The following is a 23,055-nucleotide window of genomic DNA, read 5'->3' as shown; positions in this document are numbered from 1 at the left end:
TCCAGAAAGCAGAAGTGATAAGTTCATAGGATAAGTGATTTCAGCATTTTAATGCATTTTTACCTAACTGAACTATTCAAATCAGTTATTTTAATCTATCTAGCTTATATTAAAAAGAAATTAATAGTATAAAACAAATGTTATCTATTTCATCAAGTTTTTCTTACATATTTATTATGTGTTTCTCAGAGATGAATAAAGATGTATATTTCTGAATTACACCCCATATTTTCATTGTTTAAAATTATCTGATAAAATGCTGATTTTTAAAAGTAGCAAAAATAATTTCATATACCTTTACCAAAGTATTATTTCAATATCTTTTTCTAACATATTTTTATTGAGGAATAAAAAAAGCACCTAAATTTTAAGAACCTTTACTCAGCCAGAACAATATTAGACTATGTTCATGAGACAAATGTACTCATGTAAGTTTCATAAGCAGTTTATTTTTCTACAGGTAGAAATAGCACAAGGTTTTGAGTTAGACCTTCCATAACCTTTGAGCTCCCCTATGGCCATTGTTCATATAAATGTCTCTTCAATAGTTCAGTTTTATAAGAATAATGCACAGAAGGATCTTTATTTCCCTGTTGACTTTTAACAACTAGCACAAAATACATCAGTCATGTCACTTACAAAGCATACATTGTTAGTAATGTTTCTTTTTATTGAATGGTTTACTCAGAGTAGTTGTTGTTACAAATAAAAAATACCCTGTAGAATGTGGCAACAGGATCCAGACTTTAAGTCACAAAGTTGTACTTTGGGCGCTCTAGTACCAACTGTAAAACAAAAACAGAAATGGTTTAAGATAATTTTATTATAAATCATCATCAAAAGGAAATAAGAAACTACCATTATGAATTATGACATTTTCACTATATCCATACAGAAATATGAAAATGTATATTAAAAATATATTTCAAATAATTTTAAATGTTTATAATTAGAAAACTTTTTTTTGATGATAGTTATATTTTAGTACTAAGACAATTTTATTATTGCATTATTATTTAACATTTAATATAAAAATAATTATTTTTGTTCACAAGAAGTTGCAAAGATAGTACAGAGAGGCCCTTGTGTACCCTTCAATCAGGTTCCCCCAATGGTTCTATTTTAGGTAACTATAGTATAATATCAAATCCAGGAAATCTGTATAGGTACAATGTGGTATATAATTCTATATTATTTTATCACCTCAAATTATTTTAAAAGCTCAGTTTTTCTGTGATAATTAAATATTTCCAATCGCTAGTAATATATTCCAGAAACTCTGGACACAGATTGAGTGGACCTCAAAGACAATTTAATGCCCAGCTCTTCTCTTTAGATGAAGCAGCTAACTGATGTCCGGAGATTCATGTAGTGCCAGAGAATAATGAAATCACAGGGAAGTGACCCCTGATAACAGAAAAATATTTTTTCTTCCACATACTTGGAAATTGTTGCTGCAGGTACTTCCATAAAAATGGATGTTTAATTTGAATCACACAATTTTAGAGAAAAGGAAATAATTTCCTTATTTCATTGTGTTGAATTGAAAAAGTTGCCAAATTTTGCTCATGTAAAATCTTTAAAACTTGGTGGTTTAAAAGTAATTCTTTGGGAACAGAAAGGTGTCTACTTAATTAATCTTTGAATCCTACCCACTAGCACAGTGCCTGACTTGCACAATATCTGTTAAGCTGAGTATAAATAGTAGCATACACCTGTCTTTTCGTGTTTGTTTTTTTCTTTAAAGAATTGTGATCTCCATCTGAGTTAAAATGTCTATGTCAAAACTAACTAGAAATGAAAAAAGAGAAAGTTTTCAAAATGTTACAAAACAAAAGCGTAAATGTACAAACCTGCTACCAAGCAGTGCTGAGTGGCAACTGGAGACATATGATGACTATAAACTGCTTCTTCAAAATTAAATATATCTGCAGTCTGATAATCAAAAAACATTTTAAAAGTGTATTCTAATTACAGTCACAAAAGCAACAAATTCCTTATTTACTTATTTTCACATCACTAGCAATTTTTAAACTGACTTAACAATTTATTTGACTCAAATATAGGAATGTTAATACCCTAATAAACCTGATACTTTTAAATCCTGTTATTTGTAACACTTTTTTTCCCTTTTGTGAGAAACAGCTTTTCTCTAACAAATCCCAGAGATTAAGATTAAAGACAGCCTGGCTCATCATCTTTCTCTCTTCCATCCTGGGGACTTCAGCATCTACACAGATGATCTAGCCAGCACTCTGCTTCTCAGTTCCATGCAAGCATGGCTACCATACTCAGGACACTCTCATCACCTATAACTGCTCCTCCTTTAAAATCATACATTTCAGCCTAGTCAGTGTTGCTCAGTGGTTGAGCGTTGACCCATGAACCGAGAGGTGGCCAGTTTGATTCCTGGTCAGGGCACATGCCCAGGTTTCCGCTAAATCCCCTGCTGCTTAGGGATGTTGAACATCTTTTCATGTGTATATCCCTAAGCAACAGGGAAATGCAAACCAACACCACAATGAGGTATCACCTCATACCTTTTAGATAAAATAAACTATTATTAAAAACAAGAAGTAACAATGTTGGCAAGGATGTGGAGAAAAGAGAACCCTTGTATACTCTTCGTGCAGCCATTATGGAAAACAGTATGGAAGTCCCTCAAAAAGTTAAAAATAGATCTACCATATGATATGGCAATTCCACTCCTGGAAATTCATCCAAAGAAAACAAAAACACTAATTTGAAAAGATAAAACACTAATTTTAAAAGATATATGCACCCCATGTGCATTGCAGCTTTATTAAATAGACATATAGAAATATTATTCAGCCACAAGAAAGAAGGAAATCCTGACATTTGTGACAAGATGGATGGACCTTGAGGGCGTTATGCTAAGTGAAATAAGTCAGAGTAAAACAAATACCAGTTGATTTCTCTTATATGTAGAACCTAAGAAAGCCAAACCAATAGAAACAGAATAAAATAGTGGTTACCAGGGGTTAGGACAGTGGTCGACAAACTCATTAGTCAACAGAGCCAAATATTAACAGTACAACGATTGAAATTTCTTTTGAGAGCCAAATTTTTTAAACTTAAACATCTTCTAACACCACTTCTTCAAAATAGACTCGCCCAGGCCGTGGTATTTTGTGGAAGAGCCACACTCAAGGGGCCAAAGAGCCGCATGTGGCTTGCGAGCCGCAGTTTGCCGACCACGGGGTTAAGAAGTGGGAAAAATGGGAAGATGTTGGTCTTAGGGTATAAATTTCCAGTTGTAAGACAAGTAAGAAAAGGAAAAAGTTGCCTAGGGAAGGGGACTTGAGACAGAGAGTACAACACAGTCAAGATATGATCAGAAGGCAAAAGGAGATCAATTTAGTGGCAGCAAATCATTTTTGGAAAAAGAGGTAGAAGCTAAGTTTGAGGGAGTGGGGTGAGGTTACGGAAAACTTAGAATGTCAGGCTGAATTTATTGATTTTTTACAGAGAGGAAGAGAGAGGGATAGAGAGCTAGAAACATTCGATGAGAGAGAAACATCGATCAGCTGCCTCTTGCACACCCCCCACCGGGGATGTGCCCACAACCAAGGTACATGCCCTTGACCGGAATCGAACCCGGGACCCTTGAGTCTGCAGGCCGACGCTCTACCCACTGAGCCAAACCGGCTTCGGCAGAATGTCAGGCTGAATTTAAACAATGAGAGACAGTAGTGGGTTTGGGTGAAGACAGGATGACTGTTTTATAATAAGATTAATTCTGGGGTAGAACTTACCATAGAAAATGTGGGAAGAAAAATGCAGGGAAACCATTTAGCAGTTTTTAGTAGTAGTCTAGATATACGGTGATGGTAAGGGAAAGAGAAATATGAGAGTTAGAAGAAAGATTGCTACGATTTGAGGACTAAATGAATGTGAGGAGTGATCAGTTTGTAACATGTTAAATTTGAGCAGAGGTTCTATAGAGAGGTAGAGAAATATGGACTAGAGCTCAGGGAAAAGATTAACACTAGAAATATAAATTTGACCAAATATCATGAAAACTATTATCTACTGTTGACCTTTACTAAGCTATAATATTAACAACTTTCTTTTCCTTTACATTTTTAGGTCAATAGGAGATAAGTCCAATTTCCTTCTTTATACCACAAGACCATAGTAGTTTTAAATAATAAAGATAATAGCTAATGGTTTTTAACCACTTACTATATGCCAGGCACTGATCTAGTTTCTTTACAATATTGCCCTATTTAAACTTAATAACCATTCTATAAGGAACAATCATTGTCCACATTTACAGATGAGGAAACTGCAACACAGACAGGTTCAGATACTTGCCCAATGTTATACATCTAGTCACCAAGATATGACCTCAAATAGTGCTTTCACATCTATTACATGACATCTTAGCAAATAATCACACCAAAAGGGTTTAGAATTAAATTCCTCATCATCCTACAGAGCCATTTGGAAATATTTTAATATACTTACTTGTAATGTGTTTGTATCCCATACTTTCAGAGTTTTATCAAATGAGCTTGATGTGAACATGCCAGTGTCATGAGGATACCACTGTACAGTCTCCACACTATATTTGTGAACATCAGGATGGTATCTACAAAACATCAACCAAAATTTAGAGATAATTGACTTATGTGAGTTTGACCTGATACTACAATTAACAAATAGTAGTCTCATGAAGGATGATATGAATGGCCAAATCTAGGTCACATGACTGTGTCCTAGCTGTCCAGGGAAAGAGAATGTTCAGACATCTCTAGTTTTAGGCTTCCCTAATGTGATATGGAGCCTGCTCCCTACTAAAGCTCTTAAAACGAGAGGCTTCTTATTTCAGTACTGTAGCCTGGAGGGATCAGCCAGTTACACTGGACCTGTTCATGGAGGGGACAGTGATTTTTCCTTACCGAAAGAGATACCTATTCTAGTTTTGGATCTGCTCTTCCCAATATCATTTCATTTTATCAGCACTATCATTCTTAGAATTGAATTCCTCACATACTTCCAGGATACCCCACACAATATTATTTCTGATCAAGGAACTTACTCTATGGCAAAAAATGCAACTGCGATGCCCATGGGATTCACCACTCTTATATAACCCATCACCCATAGAAGCATGGTCAGGTGATGACTCAGTTATAATATCAGCTACAATACACCTTGTGAGGGTGAGGTGTAGTCCTAAAAGATGCAGTATATGGTCTGAGCGAGTGCTCAACACAGTATATATGTCACTTTACTGAATCTTAATTAAAAAAAAACTGGGTATTAAGAAACACATGATAATGGAGGGACATTTGAACACCTCCTGAATATGTAATATAAAAAGTATTGTGTGAGATGATACTGTGATTATGATGATAAAATCTTTATCTTCTAGAGATATAAATAATTATGAATAAAATGATATGATTCTGGATTTGCTTCAAAAGAATTCTCAGATTGTGTGGGTAGAGATGAAACAAGATTAGTGATAATTGACTAGAGGCCTGGTGCACAAAATTCGTCTACTTGGGGGGGGGGTCCCCTCAAGCCCGGCCTGTGCCCTCTTGCAGTCCAGGAGCCCTCAGGGGATGTCCAACTGCTGGTTTAGGCCCACTCCTTACAGTCAGACATCCTTAGTGCTGCCGCAGAGGCGAGAGAAGCTCCCGCCACTGCCGCTGCGCTCGCAGCCATGAGCTCCCCCTGTGGGAGTGCACTGATCACCAGGGGGCAGCTCCTGTGTTGAGCATCTGCCCCCTGGTGGTCAGTGCACGACCAGTTGTTCCACTGTTTGGTCAATTTGCATATTAGCCTTTTATTATATAGAATAGTTGTTAAGCTGGGTGATGGGTATGCAGCTCATTATATTACTCTCTACTTTTGTATATGTTAGAAATTTTCCATAAAAGTTAACAAAAGACGACTGCAACTGTGTGAAGATAGGACCAGCATGAGTTCCGATTCCTTAAGGTGAAGGTTTGGATCACAATACCAGCTTAAGGACCTTGAACATTTGTGCTGCTACCTGAAGAATGAGAACATGAAGAAAGTCTTAAGTGCCAGTTCTGGCCTTGAGACAGCTACAAAAATGAAAGGAATATAGTGCCTATCCATATTTTCTTTCTTTCTATGTCATATGTAGATATACTTATATATACTTTAATTTAATTTCCCTTCTTTCCTCTATCTTAACTCCATTAATTTATATAGGTTAACTATACAATTGAGCCCAAAGTTTGCATAATATTGATACAAGATCATGTAAAACTAGTGGAAAAATGGACATTATCTTGAACTGGAGTTGGATGTGGTAACTAACTAGACTTAGGGTCATCACCCTTTAGGGATGAGGATGATACATTTTGGTCATATAGTGAATATGTGCATTAGGTTAGGCTGGAACTTTTTGTCCCTCCCCCAAGCCCCCTAAAAAGGAAGGGTAAGCATGGGAAGAAAGATGTATATGGATGTTAAACAGCCAAATGGGTGGACTGTAATAGACATGTGCTCATTTCTTGGCTGCTGAGTATGAGTATGCAAACTCCACCTGTTTGGGGGAAATACCTTTGTTTTACTGAATGGCAGGACCCTGCCTCTTATTACAGAAAGCAAGGGGCTCCATTCTCGTTTCCTTCCCCTTGGCAGCAAGGGCGTGGGCATGTGTCTCGAACTTCATCAATCCTGCCTGGGACTCTAAAACTCTAGCCAGTAATAAACATAAATCCCAGGGATAGTCAGCAATTATTCATAGCTGTGGAGTTTAGACTCTGTGTTGGTGACATGTAGCAGAAACTAAATTGTTCCTGTGGAATAACCTTGATGGTGTTCCCTATCCTAGTTTCTCCTGCTTTTGCTCATTTTCTACATTTAATCCTTCCAACTTCCTGCCAGGTATGTGAGAAACTAATTATCTTTCCAATAAATTTCTTTTTTAACCAATATCCCAATAAATTTCTGCTTAAGATAAGAAGAATCAAGTTCTATTTACTTCTAAGAATCTTGAACTACAGGAGATATTCCAGTTTTAAACAAAACAAATCTTTAATGTGATGATCACAAAAGCTCATTTATATTTTAAATAGAAAATGTTTTCAATTTAAAATAGGACAAAATATTCTATTATTCCCTTATTATGTATTATCTGTTATTCTCATTCACATTTAATAAGAATTTTCGTAGAGGAAAAAAGCCTTTTTGGTGCTCAAGAACAAATACATTAAGTAAAGCCAAAATAAATATCAGGAAACCATGTAAGCCACATTAACTCAACAACAATTTTTATTGAAATTAATTTTTAAAGTTCGTTTATAAAGTCTTCAGATATAAATATGCTACTTTAAATCATTTTGTAAAGATGCTCACTATAAGCCTATGTTATACTTTAAAAGACAGTGAATCCAAAGTAAAGCAAAAGGCTGATACACTAAGCATTTACCTGACTTTACACACCAGAAAAGCAGATCATAGTCTTCATGGAATAACATTATATAGCATGTGGTATATATATATATATAAATACTATTTTGCTATATAACAAATTAAACAATGTTAAATGTTATCTATGATAAAACAAGATAAAAATGAATTTAATTAATATGACTTTCCTACACTTAAGAATTTAGATTTTTTTTTTTTTGGAAGTAGTGAAGACTATAAAATGATATAGGTTTTATAAGAAACCACATTTCAGAATATTTTAGATGGTAGCTTGCTTTGTACTAAGTTTCCCTACAACTATATATTACTTCCCATTCACATAGTGGCTTTATAGTTTCCAGTGTGCTTTTTGAAAGATAGTATTTCTTTTAAATAACATTTCATTTCTCACAGAAACCTTGTAAGAACAATCTGAGGCTCAGAGAAATATTTCCTAAGTCTATATTTCCAAAATGAAGCACCAGAGCCAAGAAACAATCATCAATCTCTTAAACATTTCATGGACTCACACACCGCTTCGAACGCCTTGGGAACAACTTTAATACAGAGTGGTTGTTATATTAATGTTCATGACTTTTTCCTCTTAAAAGCATTTTCTCAACACCTATTCCTTCTGTAAATTCAAAGGTCTTTTCAACATCAGATCAGATATAGGTGACAAGAAGTGACCATTATGAAAAAATAAAACATTTTATTAAAACCACAAAACATTTTGTCAAAGCCTTAAAAATAATTCTCACAAGCCTGGAAAGACAGTAAAAAATAGTCAGAAAATTCAAGACAAAGAGAGCTATGTTTTTACCAGTAAGTTAGGAAGCTTTAAGTAAGTAGAGAGGTAAGAGGGCTGTGTGTACATGTGCATGTCTGTTTGGTGAGGGACTGCCAGTATATTCATTGCTTCTAGCCATTAATCCTTTTGTTCTATTAATATCAACTGAAAAATCTAATTTGTGTTTATAATTAGCTGAGAGACTCATAAATGACTCTTACTCTAAGAGGTACTAAAAGCTAATAGTTAGCTGAGGCGTGCTACATAAGTAGAGAATAAAAAGCACATAATCAAAAGTTTTTAAATAAAATCCTTTTGAGAAATGATGTTTTTGGGAAAATCTCATTAAAAACATCTACACCTGAATTTGTTATTATTTTTTAAGAAAATGTCAAGGAATACCCAAGTAAATACATCATGTGAACAAGCTGATTGAGACATTCAATCATATGACTGCTTTTTTTCATAGTTTGCATTTGGTGCAAAAAAAACACTCAACTTTTTACAAATTAATGAATTACATTTTTAATACACACCTGTCAACAGAACACACTGCTTTACATGTGTAACAAGGTTGTCTGCTGGAGTTCTCAAGATCATAAAGTACAATCACACCATCTGAACCACCTGATAACATGCTAATAATAAAAAAGTTAACATTTATCATTTTATGTAGTTCAATTATTTATGTTTACGTATTTCTGAAAATTACTGATCTTTAAAAACCCACATATATATGCCCACAAATACCAAGTAAAAATTAATCTAGACTTCAATAAATTAAATTTTCTTAATCTATTATTTACAGAATGAATATGAAAAGATTCATTGTGATCATTTAAAATTTACCTTCATGATACCACCAAGAAAGGACAGTAAAAACACGATAGCAAAAGATATTTCTTACTAGAAAGTAAAGTATTACAAAGTAATTTTAAATGTCCTAATTATAATTGTGCTAAATAGAAATGGAATCAGATAGGCTAGCTGATCATTACTGATGCCAGCTAGCTATATGATCCTGGGCAAGTTACTTTACCTGTTTCAGTCTTCAAACATTTCAGAAAAGGGGGACAGTTTCACCTAAATCATAAAGTTGATGTAAATATAAAAGTAATATGCAAAGTGCCTTATATATTGCCTGGCAAAAAAAATGGTGATCAATAAATGTTAGATTCTTTCCATTATGAACATTTTTACTCAATTAATTCAACTTTGAGACCTGCAATATGCTAGGCACTCTGCTAATACAACTGTGAACAAGATAGGCATGATTCCTGTCTTTTTTTTTTTTTTTTTTCTTTTTATGATTCCTGTCTTCGCAGAGTTTAAAATCTAGTAGGGAAGAGATACAGATCTAGGAAGTTATAGATCTATATAAAGTATTGCTATTTGCTAATATTATTGCTCACCATCAATCCTCATGTTGCTGACTATTCATTCTGGTTCTCTGATTTTATTCTCTGGTAGATTCCCAAGAACCATATTCCCTGAATTATTGTATGTTATTGACAATTTGTCTGTCCTTAAAAATCTGACTGGATATAAAATCTTTGACTCATATTTTATTTCCTCATATTTAACACCTTAGATAAGAAACTTCATTTCTTTGGATAAAGCCCAAAATATGTAAATATTTGCTAACATTATAATTTTCTTTCCCTTACATGTAACTTCAGATCTTATTTCTTTTAGGAAAGTCTTCTTGGATTATAGTTTTAATATTTATTCTGTTCTTTTCCTTTGGGTCCTTTCTCAGGGAACTACTATTGTATATGTGGTGGAACTCCTTTGCCTATCATTTATACATGTCTCTATCTCTTAAATACTTTTCCTTTCTCCATTTCTTTCTTTTTTAAATTTATCTTTATTGTTGAAAGTATTACAGATGTCCTCCTTTTTCCCCCCATTGATCCCCTCCATCCCAGACCTCGCCACCCCAGGCCTCCATTTCTTTTTTTATTTAACACCAGAGGCCCGGTGCATGACATTCATGCACTGGGGGAAGGGAGGTCCCTCAGTCTGGCCTGTGCCCTCTCGTAGTCTGGGACCCCTCGGGGGATGTCTGACTGCTGGCTTAGGCCTGCTTCCCTGACTGCTTGTTATGTTAGAGCAGGCCTAAGCCGGCAGTCGGACATCCCCCAAGGGGTCCTTGGTGCTGCTGTGGAGGCGGGAGAGGCTCCCGCCACCTCCGCTGCGCTTGCAAGCCATGAGCCCAGCTTCTGGCTGAATGGTGCTCCCCCTGTGGGAGTGCACTGACCACCAGGGGGCAGCTCCTGCATTGAGCATCTGCCCCTTGGTGGTCAGTGCACGTCATAGCGACTGGTCGTTCCGCTGTTAGGTTGATTTGCATATTAGGGTTTTATTATATAGGATTTCTCCTTCTTTCCAACTTCACCTAAGGCATTATATCTTATATGTATTTGCTTGTGTTCCCTATGCTTTAGTCTTCTTTTCTGAAACATTTTCATTTCTACTTGTTTCTTGAATCTGATCATCTCATTTCTGAGTTTTTCTAATTACAACTTATGTCATTCTTTCATATACTGTATCTTTTTAAAATGACTTTTAGTTTTGAAATATTAGGTTAAAGTTCTCATTACTTTATTAGCATATCTTTCTGACACAACTGTGTGATCTATCGGAGCATAACTTTTGCTTATTCTCTTTGTTCTAATAATAATTTTGTATGTAATTTGACTTTAATCTGTTCTTTTGCTCATTTTTACATAAAATTAATTTTCTTAAATTTTTAGAAGGGAGACTTGGTTTAGAATATTTATATTTTCTACCTCTAGAGCGTTTTCTTCTTTTTTGTAAGATGCTCAAAATATGGCAGCTTACTTTCAGAGATTTTCTGGTTCTGTTATCTCTCCCACACTTATCTGGGCCATCTTTTTCCTTTGTTCTAGTGTCCCTATATTACTTAATTTGGATTCTATTCCAAGTAGTTTTCCTCAGTATAGGGTTCTGTCCTACAGGGGATTTGTAGTTGATTAGCTAAAGAGATATAAGGCCAAGACACTCCAGCTCCACGGGCCTGTGAACCCCTTGAACATTCAGAATATGCCATCCTCTCCCACTTTCAGCTGCTATAGTCAAACTGGCTTGCTGAGTTTTCAACTGTCTGCTGGTTATGTTAGTTATCAGGTCTATCTGATGCCCCAATGCTTTTAATTGCCTTCCCTGGTATACATGCTGATACAACATAGATCTTGCAGTTACATGTATCAGTTTATTCCCACTCATTCACACCTTGTGGCTTGTGAGGATACTTCCTCACTTATACTTATTATAAATGTTATACATTGGTTTTGATCTTGCCATTTTAGTTTCTTTGCTATTTAAAGTACTTGTCCATAAAGAGCTTGTGCCAGAAATGAACACTCTTCAGAGAAAGTCTTGCTACAAAAAAAATCTCAGCTCATCTAATCTGTGTGCTTAGTGACGTAGTAGATTTACATTCTGGTACAAGCTCCTTATCTTGTGGTGAACCAGTTACAAAGGGTTCATGAAATAGCAGCATGTCTTAAGTAGCACTGATTTACAGACTTGTTTTAAGAAAAATTCAATACCAATTTGTAGAACAATTAGGTTAATTTAAAAGCAGTTCTTCAAAGTTCTTTAATCAAAGAGTTCTAAAGTCCAACTGATGGTGGGCAATAGTTGTTTTTTATTCATTAGCTTCGTTACATTTGTAGTTTTTACTCTAATTATGTCTATACAGAAATATTTATAATTTTAACAACTACAACTTTTAGTTTGGTTGATAAAGTGTTGCAGCTTGTTTGGATACATGTGAGTTACATGTGTTCCACAACCAATTTCAAAAACCTTTATGCTTTATATTTGAGATTTGTGAAATGCATTTTTTTAAATCACAGCACTACATGTATTATAACAACAAAAACAAACAAATGTTTTTAAAGTTGAACTCTTAAACTGAATTTAAATGGTATTTACAATAATGCCAAATGTTTCATCTTTGCTAGAATGACTTCCAAAAGCTTGATTCCAGTAATTGGATGAAAAAACTGAATTATTACCGGAACTGACTGTACTTGAACTACATGATGGCATGGACATTATTTAAAAGTAAGATTATTATTATGTAATAGAGTAAACCCAATAAGAGATACAGCTTCATGTTTTTATGCGGAAAAGATAATCTGGTATTAAAGAGGAATAAAATTAATTATAAGAATTTAGAAGGTATAAAAGCATAGCTAGTGGTTGAGCAGCCTTAGCATATCATTAGCATATTATGCTTTCATTGGTTGAACAGATGACCGGACACTTAGCATATTAGACTTTTATTATACAGGACAGACTACAGGAAAGGTTTTGAACTTTCTTGTAGTCATGTGGGGGTCAAGATGAATTTTATGTAGGGTAATGACATGTTCTGATTTGCATTTTTCCAAGCACTTCAGCTGTTGTGTGAGAAATGGACCAAATGGTATAAAAGTATAGGTAATAATGCTTTGGATTAATAGGAGTAATGGCAACCAGTAATGATATGCCAGGTCCTATGCTAATCATCCTATATAATAAAAGTCTAATATGCTAAGTGTCCAGTCAGCCGTTCAACCAATCAAAGCATAATTCACTAATGATATGCTAAGGCCGCTCAACCACTCGCTATGACATTGCACTGACCACCAGGGGGCAGATAGTCAACCGGTTGACCAATCGCTATGACATACACTGACCACCAGGCGGCAGACACTCCAACCCATAGGTTAGCTTGCTGCTGGGGTCTGGCCGATCAGGACTGGGCAATACCTGCCGGACACGCCCAGGAGCCCTCCCGTGGTCCCTCCCTGGCTGGCCAACCTCCTGCATCCCTCCCTGGCCCCGATCGTGCACCAGTGGGGTCCCTCGGCCTGGCCTGCACCCTCTTGCAATCCGGGACCCCTCGGGGGATGTCCAAGAGCTGGTTTTGGCCCGACGGCGGAACGACCGGTTGCTATGATGCGCACTGACCACCAGGGAGCAGACGCTCAATGCAGGAGCTGCCCCATGGTGGTCAGTGTGCTCCCACAGAGGGAGCACTGCTCAGCCAGAAGCTGGGCTCATGGCTGGCAAGTGCAGCAGCGGTGGTGGGAGCCTCTCCTGCCTCCACGGCAGTGCTATGGATGTTGGACATCCCCCGAGGGCTCCCAGACTTTGAGAGGGTGCAGGTCGGGCTGAGGGACCCCCCCCCGCCGAGGGCACAAATTTCGTGCACTGGGCCTCTAGTGTTATATATATAATCTCAATGAATCTTCACAATGAACTTATTGGTATTATTGTTCCCATTGTATAGGTAAGGCTATTAAGAATTAGAAAAGTTAGATAAATTGCTCATGGTCACCCAGCTGATAAGCGGTCACACAGCTAATAAGTGGTAAAACCAAATAAAAGTCTGGTTTGCTTAAAACTTAATGTTTTAAAATAGACTTTTACTTTTTAATATTTCCCCCCATCAGTCTCCTTGAGAGTAGCAACTATAGTTACATATCCCAACACTTAAACACTTTCTGAGTTAAAAATGAATATGTTTATATTAAAGTAGTTTGGAAATGTCTATCTGGCAAAATTTTATAGGTATGAAGCTCTGTATTTATTTAAAATTAGTAATACCAGATTAAAATTTTACAACTTAAAATTTTCACTAATATTTATGAACCTTTACATAATTAATCTGAAAGCAAGATTTTACTGCTTCTCACTTAGAAAGAAAAATGTATAAACTTACTATCTCCCTTCAACAGGTTCAATGTCCAGGCTGTTAACTCCATTGCTGTGGATCCTTTCAACATCTCTGTCTTTGTTTAACTCCAGTCCCAAAACCCTTTAAAAAAATATAAAAATTAAACAAGGGGGGAAAAAAGATAAAATTAAACAATAAGAAAATAATTCAAACATAAAAACTGTCCTTAATCTTACTAAGATTACATATAGAACAAAAATCACAAGTAGGCCCTGGCCTGGTGGCTCAGTTGGTTAGATCATCCCATACGCCAAAAAGGTTACAGGTTCACTCTGATCAGGGCACATACCTGGTTGTGGGTTCAATCCAGTGTTTCTCACATACATATTTCTTTCTTTCTCTCTCTCTCTCCCCGCTTTCCTATCTCTCTAAAATCAATAAAGACATCTTTGGGGTAGGGGGGGACTTAAAAAAATGCAAGTAATGCTTAAGTCTCTTTCTACCAGACACCCAAAAGTTTTTATGGGTTTTTAAAGACCTTATACAAATTTTTAAAATATCAAAATACTAACAATTATATGTAAAGAATTTTTCCTGAAGTACTATCTTAAACTTAACTTATATAGGTTTCAGATGTGGGTTTCTATGTTACAAGATTTGTATATTATACCATGTGCTCACTACCCAAGGTCAAATCTTCTACTGTCACCATGTATTGGGACCCCCTTAGCCCCTAACCCTTTCCCGCTGGCAACCACCACACTGCTGTTTGTGTTCATGAGTTGCAGTTTTATATCCCACATATGAATGAAATCATATGGTTCTTAGCTTTTTCTGACTGACTTATTTCACTTAGCATAATGTTCTCAAGGTCTATCCACGTTGTTGCAAATGATGCTATTTCAGCCTTCCTTATGCCTGAGTAGTGGTCCATTGTGTATATGTGCCACATCTTCTTTATCCAATCCTTTAAACTTAATTTAAAGAGTGTATTTTATTAAATTTTTATTCAGATATTTAGAGACAAATTTTCATGAAAATTTAAATTGATAAATTCAGCTGAGGACACCTAGTGGACAAAAGCTTAAATTACAGTATGTTAAATAAATTCCAGGAGCATTTCCTATGCCTTAGGTATAAATATAAAATGAATATGTTTAACTCAACAATTAGGCACATTTAAATAAAGCCAATTAAGTATTTATAAATAAAATCAATAATTAATCTCATAAATTAAGATGAATGAAATTTTTGATATTCCATAACTGTAAACCATCATTATTCTGGTCAGGCTATTAAGATCAAATGAGTTAATACATAAAAAGTGCTCATTACAATGACTAGACATAGTAAGTGCCTAGTGAATGTTAACTATTAACATTTGTCTCAATCTCTTGCATGTTACAAATAATTTACATTAATTTAACCAGAATGATTTCTAAATTCATTATTAATGAATATTATGCTAATTTACATGAAATGTTTACCCCACCAAATTAATTGGGGTTTTTTAAAACAATGCAGTGCTAGAAAAGTTTCAAACTGATATTTTTATAGCAGTATTGATAATTTAAAGCATTTTGGATATCATTTTAGCACTAGGAAGCTGACTTAAAGATATACATGGCCCTTTGTCTTCTGGGAGACAGTTTAGCCTTAGGTTCACTTACTACTTCTCTGTCCTTGCCCAATAACAATAACAGTTAATATTAAAAGCCTGCTATTTAATGACATTGTAATCAGTGGTAATAGTAAGTGTAATAAGTGGTAATCCTAGCTGGTAGATTTCCTAGCTAGTAGGTTATATTATTAAATGCTTTTCCTGAATTTTAAACTAAGATATAAGTAATGTGCCCAAGGTCATTCATCTAATAATTAGCTGAACTGCATCTGAACTCTGACTTTTTTTTTTCTCCAGATCACCATGCTGTCCTGACATTTCTGAATTTCCACCAGAAAATAGTTTTTCCCATTGAAATTCCATTTTCTTCTTAAAATATTTTTCCATTTGATGATTATTCAAATTATGACAGTAATATGTGTTTCTTGTAACAAGTAAAATATCAAACAAACATGTGCCAAGGTAATCCATCATCCCTTCCTTGAGTTCTCTTCTAACAATGAGAAACATGGCTTTCATTATCATTAATGTATTTATTTATCTGGTCAGTCCCCCTGTATATAACTAATCTCCCATCATCACTACCATTCCCTTCGCCAACAAGGATGCTACTCAGGAGGATTGGGCTTTGATTTCTGCTCCCCCAAACTCCCTTATCACCTTGAGCTTGTGAGTTCCCACACTCAGACTACCTCCTCAGGCTCTGAAATATTACTCCAGGCCAACCTAATTCCTGTTTGGAAGCCTACCTCTGCCCAACCTAAAGACTTTAGGCCTGAATTGTTTTGGAACTATGAGAGATTAAAATGAAGGGAGGGTGGGAGGGTAACACTGTAAGATAGGGAAACAGTGGTGAGGTGTGTGTGGAAGGAGGCAAGATGTGCAAAAAAAAAAAAAAAAAAAAGAGTTAATATCGCAGGTCTGAAACTGCTATCCTTAGAAAGGCTTGCTTGCAAGATTGGCCCTTGCCTGGTTTCTGGGATGAGAATGGTTCACTGGATGAGGATGGTTCACTGTGCCTAACCTATTTGGAGCAAACAATGCTTTATGTTGAATACCTGCTTTCCTTCTGGGAGGCTGGAATTTTTATACATTCGAGCTACATGCGTGTACATACACGGAATTTTGGTACATGCTCCAAAAGAAGAGTAAAGCCGAGTTTGGTAAAAGGAAAGGGATAGATAATAAGGCCAGAAAGTATGAGGCAAGGCCAACACAGCTATTGGTCCAATTTTCAACTGGCCTATTAGGAAAAAGAGTAATGTTTTCTATACCTTCGTGTGGACTCCGCTCTTTGTAGGTGAAGAGGGTCGTCCAATCCGGCTTGTCGCGCCGACAAAAACCCTAGCATCCCGTTCTTCTGCGCGCGTAGGTACACTGGCCGCGGCCATGACCGAGCTCGGGGGGCGGGGCTCCAACAACGGATCCTCCCATTGGTAGAGCCAGGAAGCCATCTGACCAATGGTGAGCGCCGTTACTGGGAGGGCGTGAGGCCAGTGGGAGTTCTCGGGCTGGTGGGCGGGGCGTTCCTGTTACTGTCGCGGCGGACCCTGCAGCAGCTCCCGCTGGGATCCGGGGAGCCGATATGGGTTGGTCCCAGGATTTGTTCCGCGCCGTGTGGAGAGCGCTGTCCAAGGAAGTGAAGGAGCTAGTGGGCACAGACCAGTTCGGGAACAAATACTACTATATCCCGGCGTACAAGAACTGGAGAGGTGAGATGACAGCGAGGGCGCCGGTGGCGCGATCAGCACACGGGGGGAGAAGTCAGGGCGCCCCGTAAACTAAAGCAGCGTGCGGCGCGTGTGATGTCACCTGAGGGGACAATCCGAGTTCGCTCGCCCCGCCACCCCTTCACCTTGGTGATTTTCACTGAACCGCTTTGGCGCCGCGGCCCGGCCCGGTGTGTGCCCGCCGTCCGTGCGCCGCAGCCCTCGGTCTGTGCGCCCGGCCGGACCCCCGCGAGCTCGGCACACCCCCGTCTCTCCCCGCGCGGCAGCCACGCGGGCATCGGACGCCCCAGGGTTGGTCCTTGCCTTGGGGCGACGTAGACGGGGACAAGTCCACGGAGGTCTTTTAGCCAAGGTCCTCCGAGGGGCAAAAAAGTGGCCTTTCCTCCTCCTGTGCCCCGTTGGGCCCGGCCGGAGTGGTGTAATGGAAGGGGAGTATCTTCAGCGCCTCTGCTTTCGTCTCTCTCTGCGCTGACCCTTTTTCCAGCAGCTCGGAGACTGTCTCCACGCGGCACCTTCCTTACAACCAACACCTATCAGAAGTGTGTCAGTGCGCACTAACCGAGTGGAAAAGAGATTCCCCACAAGGCTCCACGTTACCTTTCCTGCCAGTTTTCCGACCAAGGCCCTGTTGAGCTCACTTTACATACAGTTCGTGGCTCTAAATCGTGAGACTTCTGTATAGAATTCGTGCGAAGTACTTAGTGACACTTGAGGAATTAGGGGCGTTCCTGTCCGCTGAAATCACATCACCTAGCGGTAGTCATAACCCCTTCTGTGGGGGACCCCACACCGCGATGCAAAAGATCTTGGGCTTTGAGGTAAAAAAAAAAAAGGCTTGGTGTAGAATGTCAACTTTAACGTGGAAGAGTTGAGGGATCGAGGAGTATTTGTCCTCCACAAGTCTCAGCCTCTTCGCTTCAAAGTTAGAGATGATAATAATAACCATTATATTGAGAAAGCGGTAAGACTTAGCCAAAATTGTGTTCCATTCATTTCTCATAACTCTTGACAAAGGGAACTGCTTTTTCCGTCCTCATACAGCACATATAAAGTGCATTCTGTGATTTATCACTCAAAATTGTTTGCCTAGCCTTTCTCTGTAACTTAGTTTAATATTTTAGATGTTTCCCTAATGAGCTGGCTAAACTCTTTCAGGGCTAGGAATAGCTCTTTTTTTAAAAAAGTCCACGGAGAAGCTAGCATAGTGAACTCTATGGCAGGTTTTAAGCAAAGAGAAAGATATTTCTTTTTCTATAAGTTATCAGTAACGTTTAAAAATACGCCATACATCAGATTGACTTGTAATTGAAGTATAATTTACATTCATTAAATTTTATACTTTTTGGTATACGGTTTTATGATTCTTGAAAAATGCTTAGTCATGTAACTATCGTTGCCACAATCAAGATGCAGAACAGTTCCTTCATCCCACCCCATACCACCCCCACCCGCACCTGGCAAATTCCCTCCTACCCCTTAGTGCTTCATTCCCTCACCCCACACCCAGACCTTGGCAACTGTTGATCTGTTTTATGTCCCTGTGGTTTTGTCTTTTCTAGAATATCATATAAATGGAATTATATGGGTGTAGTCTTTTGAATCTAGTTTATTTCACATAGCACAATGCAGTTGAATTTCATCTTGTGTCAGTTCCTTTTTATGTCTAAATAGTATTCTACTCTTAACTTTTCCTAATACTGAGCTAAAGCTGATGTTCCCAAAATGGAATTGGTTGGCTGGAAAGGCAGCGATAGCAGTGGATAGAAGGTAACAGTGATGCCTGCTATTTATTTATTTATTTATTTATTTATTTTACATTTTATATTTTATCGTCACCTGAGAACATGTTTCCTTGGTTGTCCCATAATGCTGTTATTTATTGATTGATTTGTTTACTTATTTTTGCAATTTGTATAAATTGAGCTTCTTTACATTTTGATTGCTAATATGTTTTTAAAGCCTCTTGTAATTTATGGGTTCTCTCTTTATGTTGATTCCCCACTCCCTGCCCAACACACAAACCTCTGCTTTTTTATTAGTGGATGTTGGAAAAAAGCTACTTTTTTAAAAAGATATTTTAAATATATTTTTATTGATTTCAGAGAGGAAGGGAGAGGGAGAGAGAGATAGAAACATTAATGATGAGAGAGAATTATGGATTGGCTGCCTCCTGCCTGCCTACTACTGGGGATCAAGCCTGCAACCCAGGCATGTGCTCTTGACTGAAATCAAACTCAGGACCCTTAGTCCCTAGGTTGATGCTCTATCCACTGAACTAAACCGGCTAGGGCAAAAGCTATTTCTTTTTTTAAAAAATTTATTGATTAATTTTAGAGAGGAAAGAAGAGAGTGAAACATCAGTTTGATGTTTCACTTATTTATGCATTCATTGGTTGATTCTTCTATATCCCCTGACTGGGGATCTGCAATCTTGGTATATCAGGGATAATGCTCTAACCAACTGAGCTACCAGAATGGGATGCTACTTCTTTTTAAAAAAAATAATGCCATTAACCCATTCATATTTGTTGTAATAAGTGGTAAACTTAGTCTTACTTTAGTAATCTTGATTTTTATGGGTTTTTTTTTAATTATGTTCTCTTATTCTTGAGTATCCTCCTTAGATGTGTTTTGCAGCACAGCCTCCATTTTACTTGAAATTGGCTATTTTTATCAAATGAGGTCTGAGTGAATGCTACAGCCTGTGTCTTCCTACAGGGCTCTGATAGTATTTCTCTGGGAAAACTGTACTCAGTACTTAGGATGCCTTCACTTTCAGCCTCTGCAAATGGGAATCTTAAGTGTCAGTATCAAGTCAGAGTTGTAGTAGCCTTTGAGAAAGGGGGACAGAGCTCACTGGGATACTTAGCACATGCTATTGTTAAGAGTCTTTTGTTTTTTAACTTGCTTTTGTGACATCTTACAAGCAGTTCATATTAGTGATAGCTAAAACTCCCTGTGGGGGCACTGGTGGCATTTCCAAATTCCTTCGACTTGACTCTTACCACTTGTTTGCCCCTTGCTCTCAGTCATGCTGCTCTAAGCTTAGGATTTTTCTCAATACTTCTTTTTGAGAAACCCATATAGATTCTTTCCATTGTAGCCCATATGTCTGTGCTGATTCACAGGCTAGTCAGCACTGCTGAGTTTGCCTTCCATCTCATCCTGTATCATTTATTGTTTTTCTCATGTGACAAATATTTATTTAGCACTAATTTATGCAAAACATATTCATTTTATGCATTTTAGATTTATTGGCCTCAGTCTCTGACCTATTAGTACCTTTTTAAAAAAATAAATCTTTATTGTTCAGATTATTACAGTTGTTCCCCCGCCCCCTGCCCCATCACTTCCCTCTGCCCAGATCCCACCCTCTGCCCTTACCACCACCCCCCACTGTCCTCATCCATAGGTGTACGATTTTTGTCCAGTCTCTTCCCGCACCACCCACACTCCCTTCCCCCCGAGAATTGTAAGTCCACTCCCTTTCTATGCCCCTGATTCTATTATATTCACTAGTTTATTCTGTTCATCAGATTTTTTATTCCCTTGATTTTTAGATTCACTTGTTGATAGATGTGTATTTGTTGTTCATAATTTTTATCTTTACCTTTTTCTTCTTCTTCCTCTTCTTAAAGAATACCTTTCAGCATTTCATATAATACTGGTTTGGTGGTGATGAACTCCTTTAGCTTTTTCTTATCTGTGAAGCTCTTTATCTGACCTTCAATTCTGAATGATAGCTTTGCTGGGTAGAGTAATCTTGGTTGTAGGTTCTTGCTATTCATCACTTTGAATATTTCTTGCCACTCCCATCTGGCCTGCATAGGTTCTGTTGAGAAATCAGCTGACAATTGTATGGGTGCTCCCTTGTAGGTAATTAACTGTTTTTCTCTTGCTGCTTTTAATATTTTCTCTTTGTCTTTTGCTCTTGGCATTTTAATTATGATGTGTCTTGGTGTGGTCCTCTTTGGATTCGTTTTGTTTGGGGTTCTGTGCACTTCCTGGACTTGTAAGTCTATTTCTTTCACCAGCTAGGGGAAGTTTTCTGTCATTATTTCTTCAAATAGGTTTTCAATATCTTGCTCTCTCTCTTCTTCTGGCACCCCCATAATTCGGATGTTGGTAAGCTTGAAGTTGTCCCAGAGGCTCCTCCTATCTTCATATTTTTGGATTCTTTTTTCTTTTTGCTTTTCTGGTTGAGTGTTTTTTGCTTCTTCGTATTTCAAATCTTTGACTTGACTCTTGCGATCTTCTAGTCTGCTGTTGGATCTCTGTATATTATTCTTTATTTCAGTCAGTGTATGCTTAATTTCTGCTTGGTCCTTTTTCATATCCTTGAGGGTCTCACTAAATTTCTCAGAGGTTTCTAGAAGATTGTTGAGTAACCTTATAACTGTGGTTTTGAACTCTATATCCAGTATTTTGATTTCATCCATTTCTTTCATTTGTGACTTGTTTCTTTGTTCCGCATTTTGGCTGCTTCCCTGTGTTAATAGAGTGGCTTTGTGTGCACCTCTTTGTGGGCTGTGTGCACAGTGTTGTTGTAGTTAAGCCTTGATTGTTGTTGGTATGTATCACTGGGAGGAATTGATCTCCAGGCCAATTGGCTGTGAGGATCAGCTGTGTCTATGATGGGATAACTTCTGTGCTGGAGACACCCTTATGAGGCAAGACTTGCTTCAGTGGGGCTTACCAAAGGAATTGATCTCCAGGCCAATTGGCTGTGAGGATCAGCTGTGTCTATGATGGGAGAACTTCTGTGCTGGAGACACCCTTATGAGGCAAGACTTGCTTCAGTGGGGCTCACTGAGTCTGCCCCCTGAGTGTGTCCCTTATGGATCTGAGGAGTTGTAATCTGGATGGTCCCACTCTGACCCCTGGGTACACTGGCTCTTGGATCTCCAAGGAGGTGCTAATTTAGCCTCTGCCTGAGGCCACCCAGCAGGAGCTATGGAGAGATCTGCAGATTCCTCTTCTTTGTTTGGGGTTTGGAGGTGCCCAGATGAGGCCCAGCTGTGAAGCAATGCAAGCTACTGTGGGGCCTTGGGCCTTCTTTTGGATGTTCTGGGTCTCTCTGACTCAGCTGCAGTTTGTTAGGTAAGTTTAGATTTCAAAGGACCAGGCCATTCATATGCAAAAGCCTCTGCACACAGCTTGGGTTGGGCGGGGTCTCAGGGTAGAGCAAACAGCAATGGCTGACAGTTAGCTCTGCCCTAAGAGGCCCCCAGGTCTCAGTGTCCCTTGGTAATCGCTGCAAGCACCTCTGAGAGAAAGCCACCCTCGAGTTCCGCCCGATGCCAGACAGTCCAGTTTCTCCCCATATGAGTCTAAGTCCCCAGAGTCTCACCCTGAACTGGAGTTCAGAGCAGTCAGGAGCTTGTGTCTCTCTCCCAATTGAAAAAGACAACCACATCCTCAGTTGCCAGCCCCTTTCAGCACACGCACGCCTCCATACCTCTGCACTTTACTTCCGCAGCTCCTCTAAGTCTCAGTGTGCTTTTCTCTTCCCTTCTAGTTGTAGAATTTCCACTCAGCCAGCCTTCCTGTGGTTCTGGATGATGTCCGTTTTGTCTTTTAGTTGTAGTTTTGAAGTGGTTGTGCAAGGCAGCAATTTCAGGTGTTTATCTATGCTGCCATCTTGATTTCTCTGACTTAGTAGTACCTTTATCTGTTTTACAGTTTAGCTATATACCCCTTATATAGTACTAGAGGCCTGATGCATGGATTTGTGCACTGGTGGGGGCTGTGTCCTGCGGTGATTGGCCCGCTGTGGGAGCACCGCTCATCCCGGTCAGCC

The 23,055-nt window shown here is 38.2% G+C and overlaps 2 protein-coding genes across 3 annotated transcripts in view; one reads left to right on the top strand and one right to left on the bottom strand.

Annotated features, from left to right (window-relative positions):
- ERCC8 (ERCC excision repair 8, CSA ubiquitin ligase complex subunit) overlaps window positions 1–16,973 on the bottom strand; it is a 34,614-nt gene extending 17,641 nt beyond the window's left edge. The window contains exons 1-6 of one of the 2 annotated variants that reach the window (XM_008161849.3): window positions 16,800–16,973; window positions 13,950–14,045; window positions 8,746–8,847; window positions 4,492–4,615; window positions 1,854–1,935; window positions 717–785 (exon numbers count right to left, since the gene is read on the bottom strand). In XM_008161849.3, the coding sequence (XP_008160071.3) occupies window positions 717–785; window positions 1,854–1,935; window positions 4,492–4,615; window positions 8,746–8,847; window positions 13,950–14,045; window positions 16,800–16,876 (550 nt within the window). In that variant the 5' untranslated portion in view covers window positions 16,877–16,973. Of the gene's footprint in view, window positions 1–716; window positions 786–1,853; window positions 1,936–4,491; window positions 4,616–8,745; window positions 8,848–13,949; window positions 14,046–16,799 lie in introns of those variants that run through there. The other variant, XM_028139501.2, reaches the window with a different exon arrangement.
- A 60-nt stretch (window positions 16,974–17,033) lies between these two features.
- The window catches only part of NDUFAF2 (NADH:ubiquinone oxidoreductase complex assembly factor 2), a 106,935-nt gene continuing 100,913 nt past the window's right edge, over window positions 17,034–23,055 (top strand). The window contains exon 1 of the mRNA XM_008161850.3: window positions 17,034–17,237. Within this exon, the coding sequence (XP_008160072.1) occupies window positions 17,111–17,237 (127 nt within the window). The 5' untranslated portion in view covers window positions 17,034–17,110. The remainder of the gene's footprint in view (window positions 17,238–23,055) is intronic.

The sequence above is a fragment of the Eptesicus fuscus genome, chromosome 4 (genome assembly GCF_027574615.1).
Source record: "Eptesicus fuscus isolate TK198812 chromosome 4, DD_ASM_mEF_20220401, whole genome shotgun sequence".
Classification (NCBI taxonomy): Eukaryota; Metazoa; Chordata; class Mammalia; order Chiroptera; family Vespertilionidae; genus Eptesicus; species Eptesicus fuscus.
Note: the sequence above shows the minus strand (reverse complement) of the source record. Positions and strands in the feature narration are given on the sequence as shown.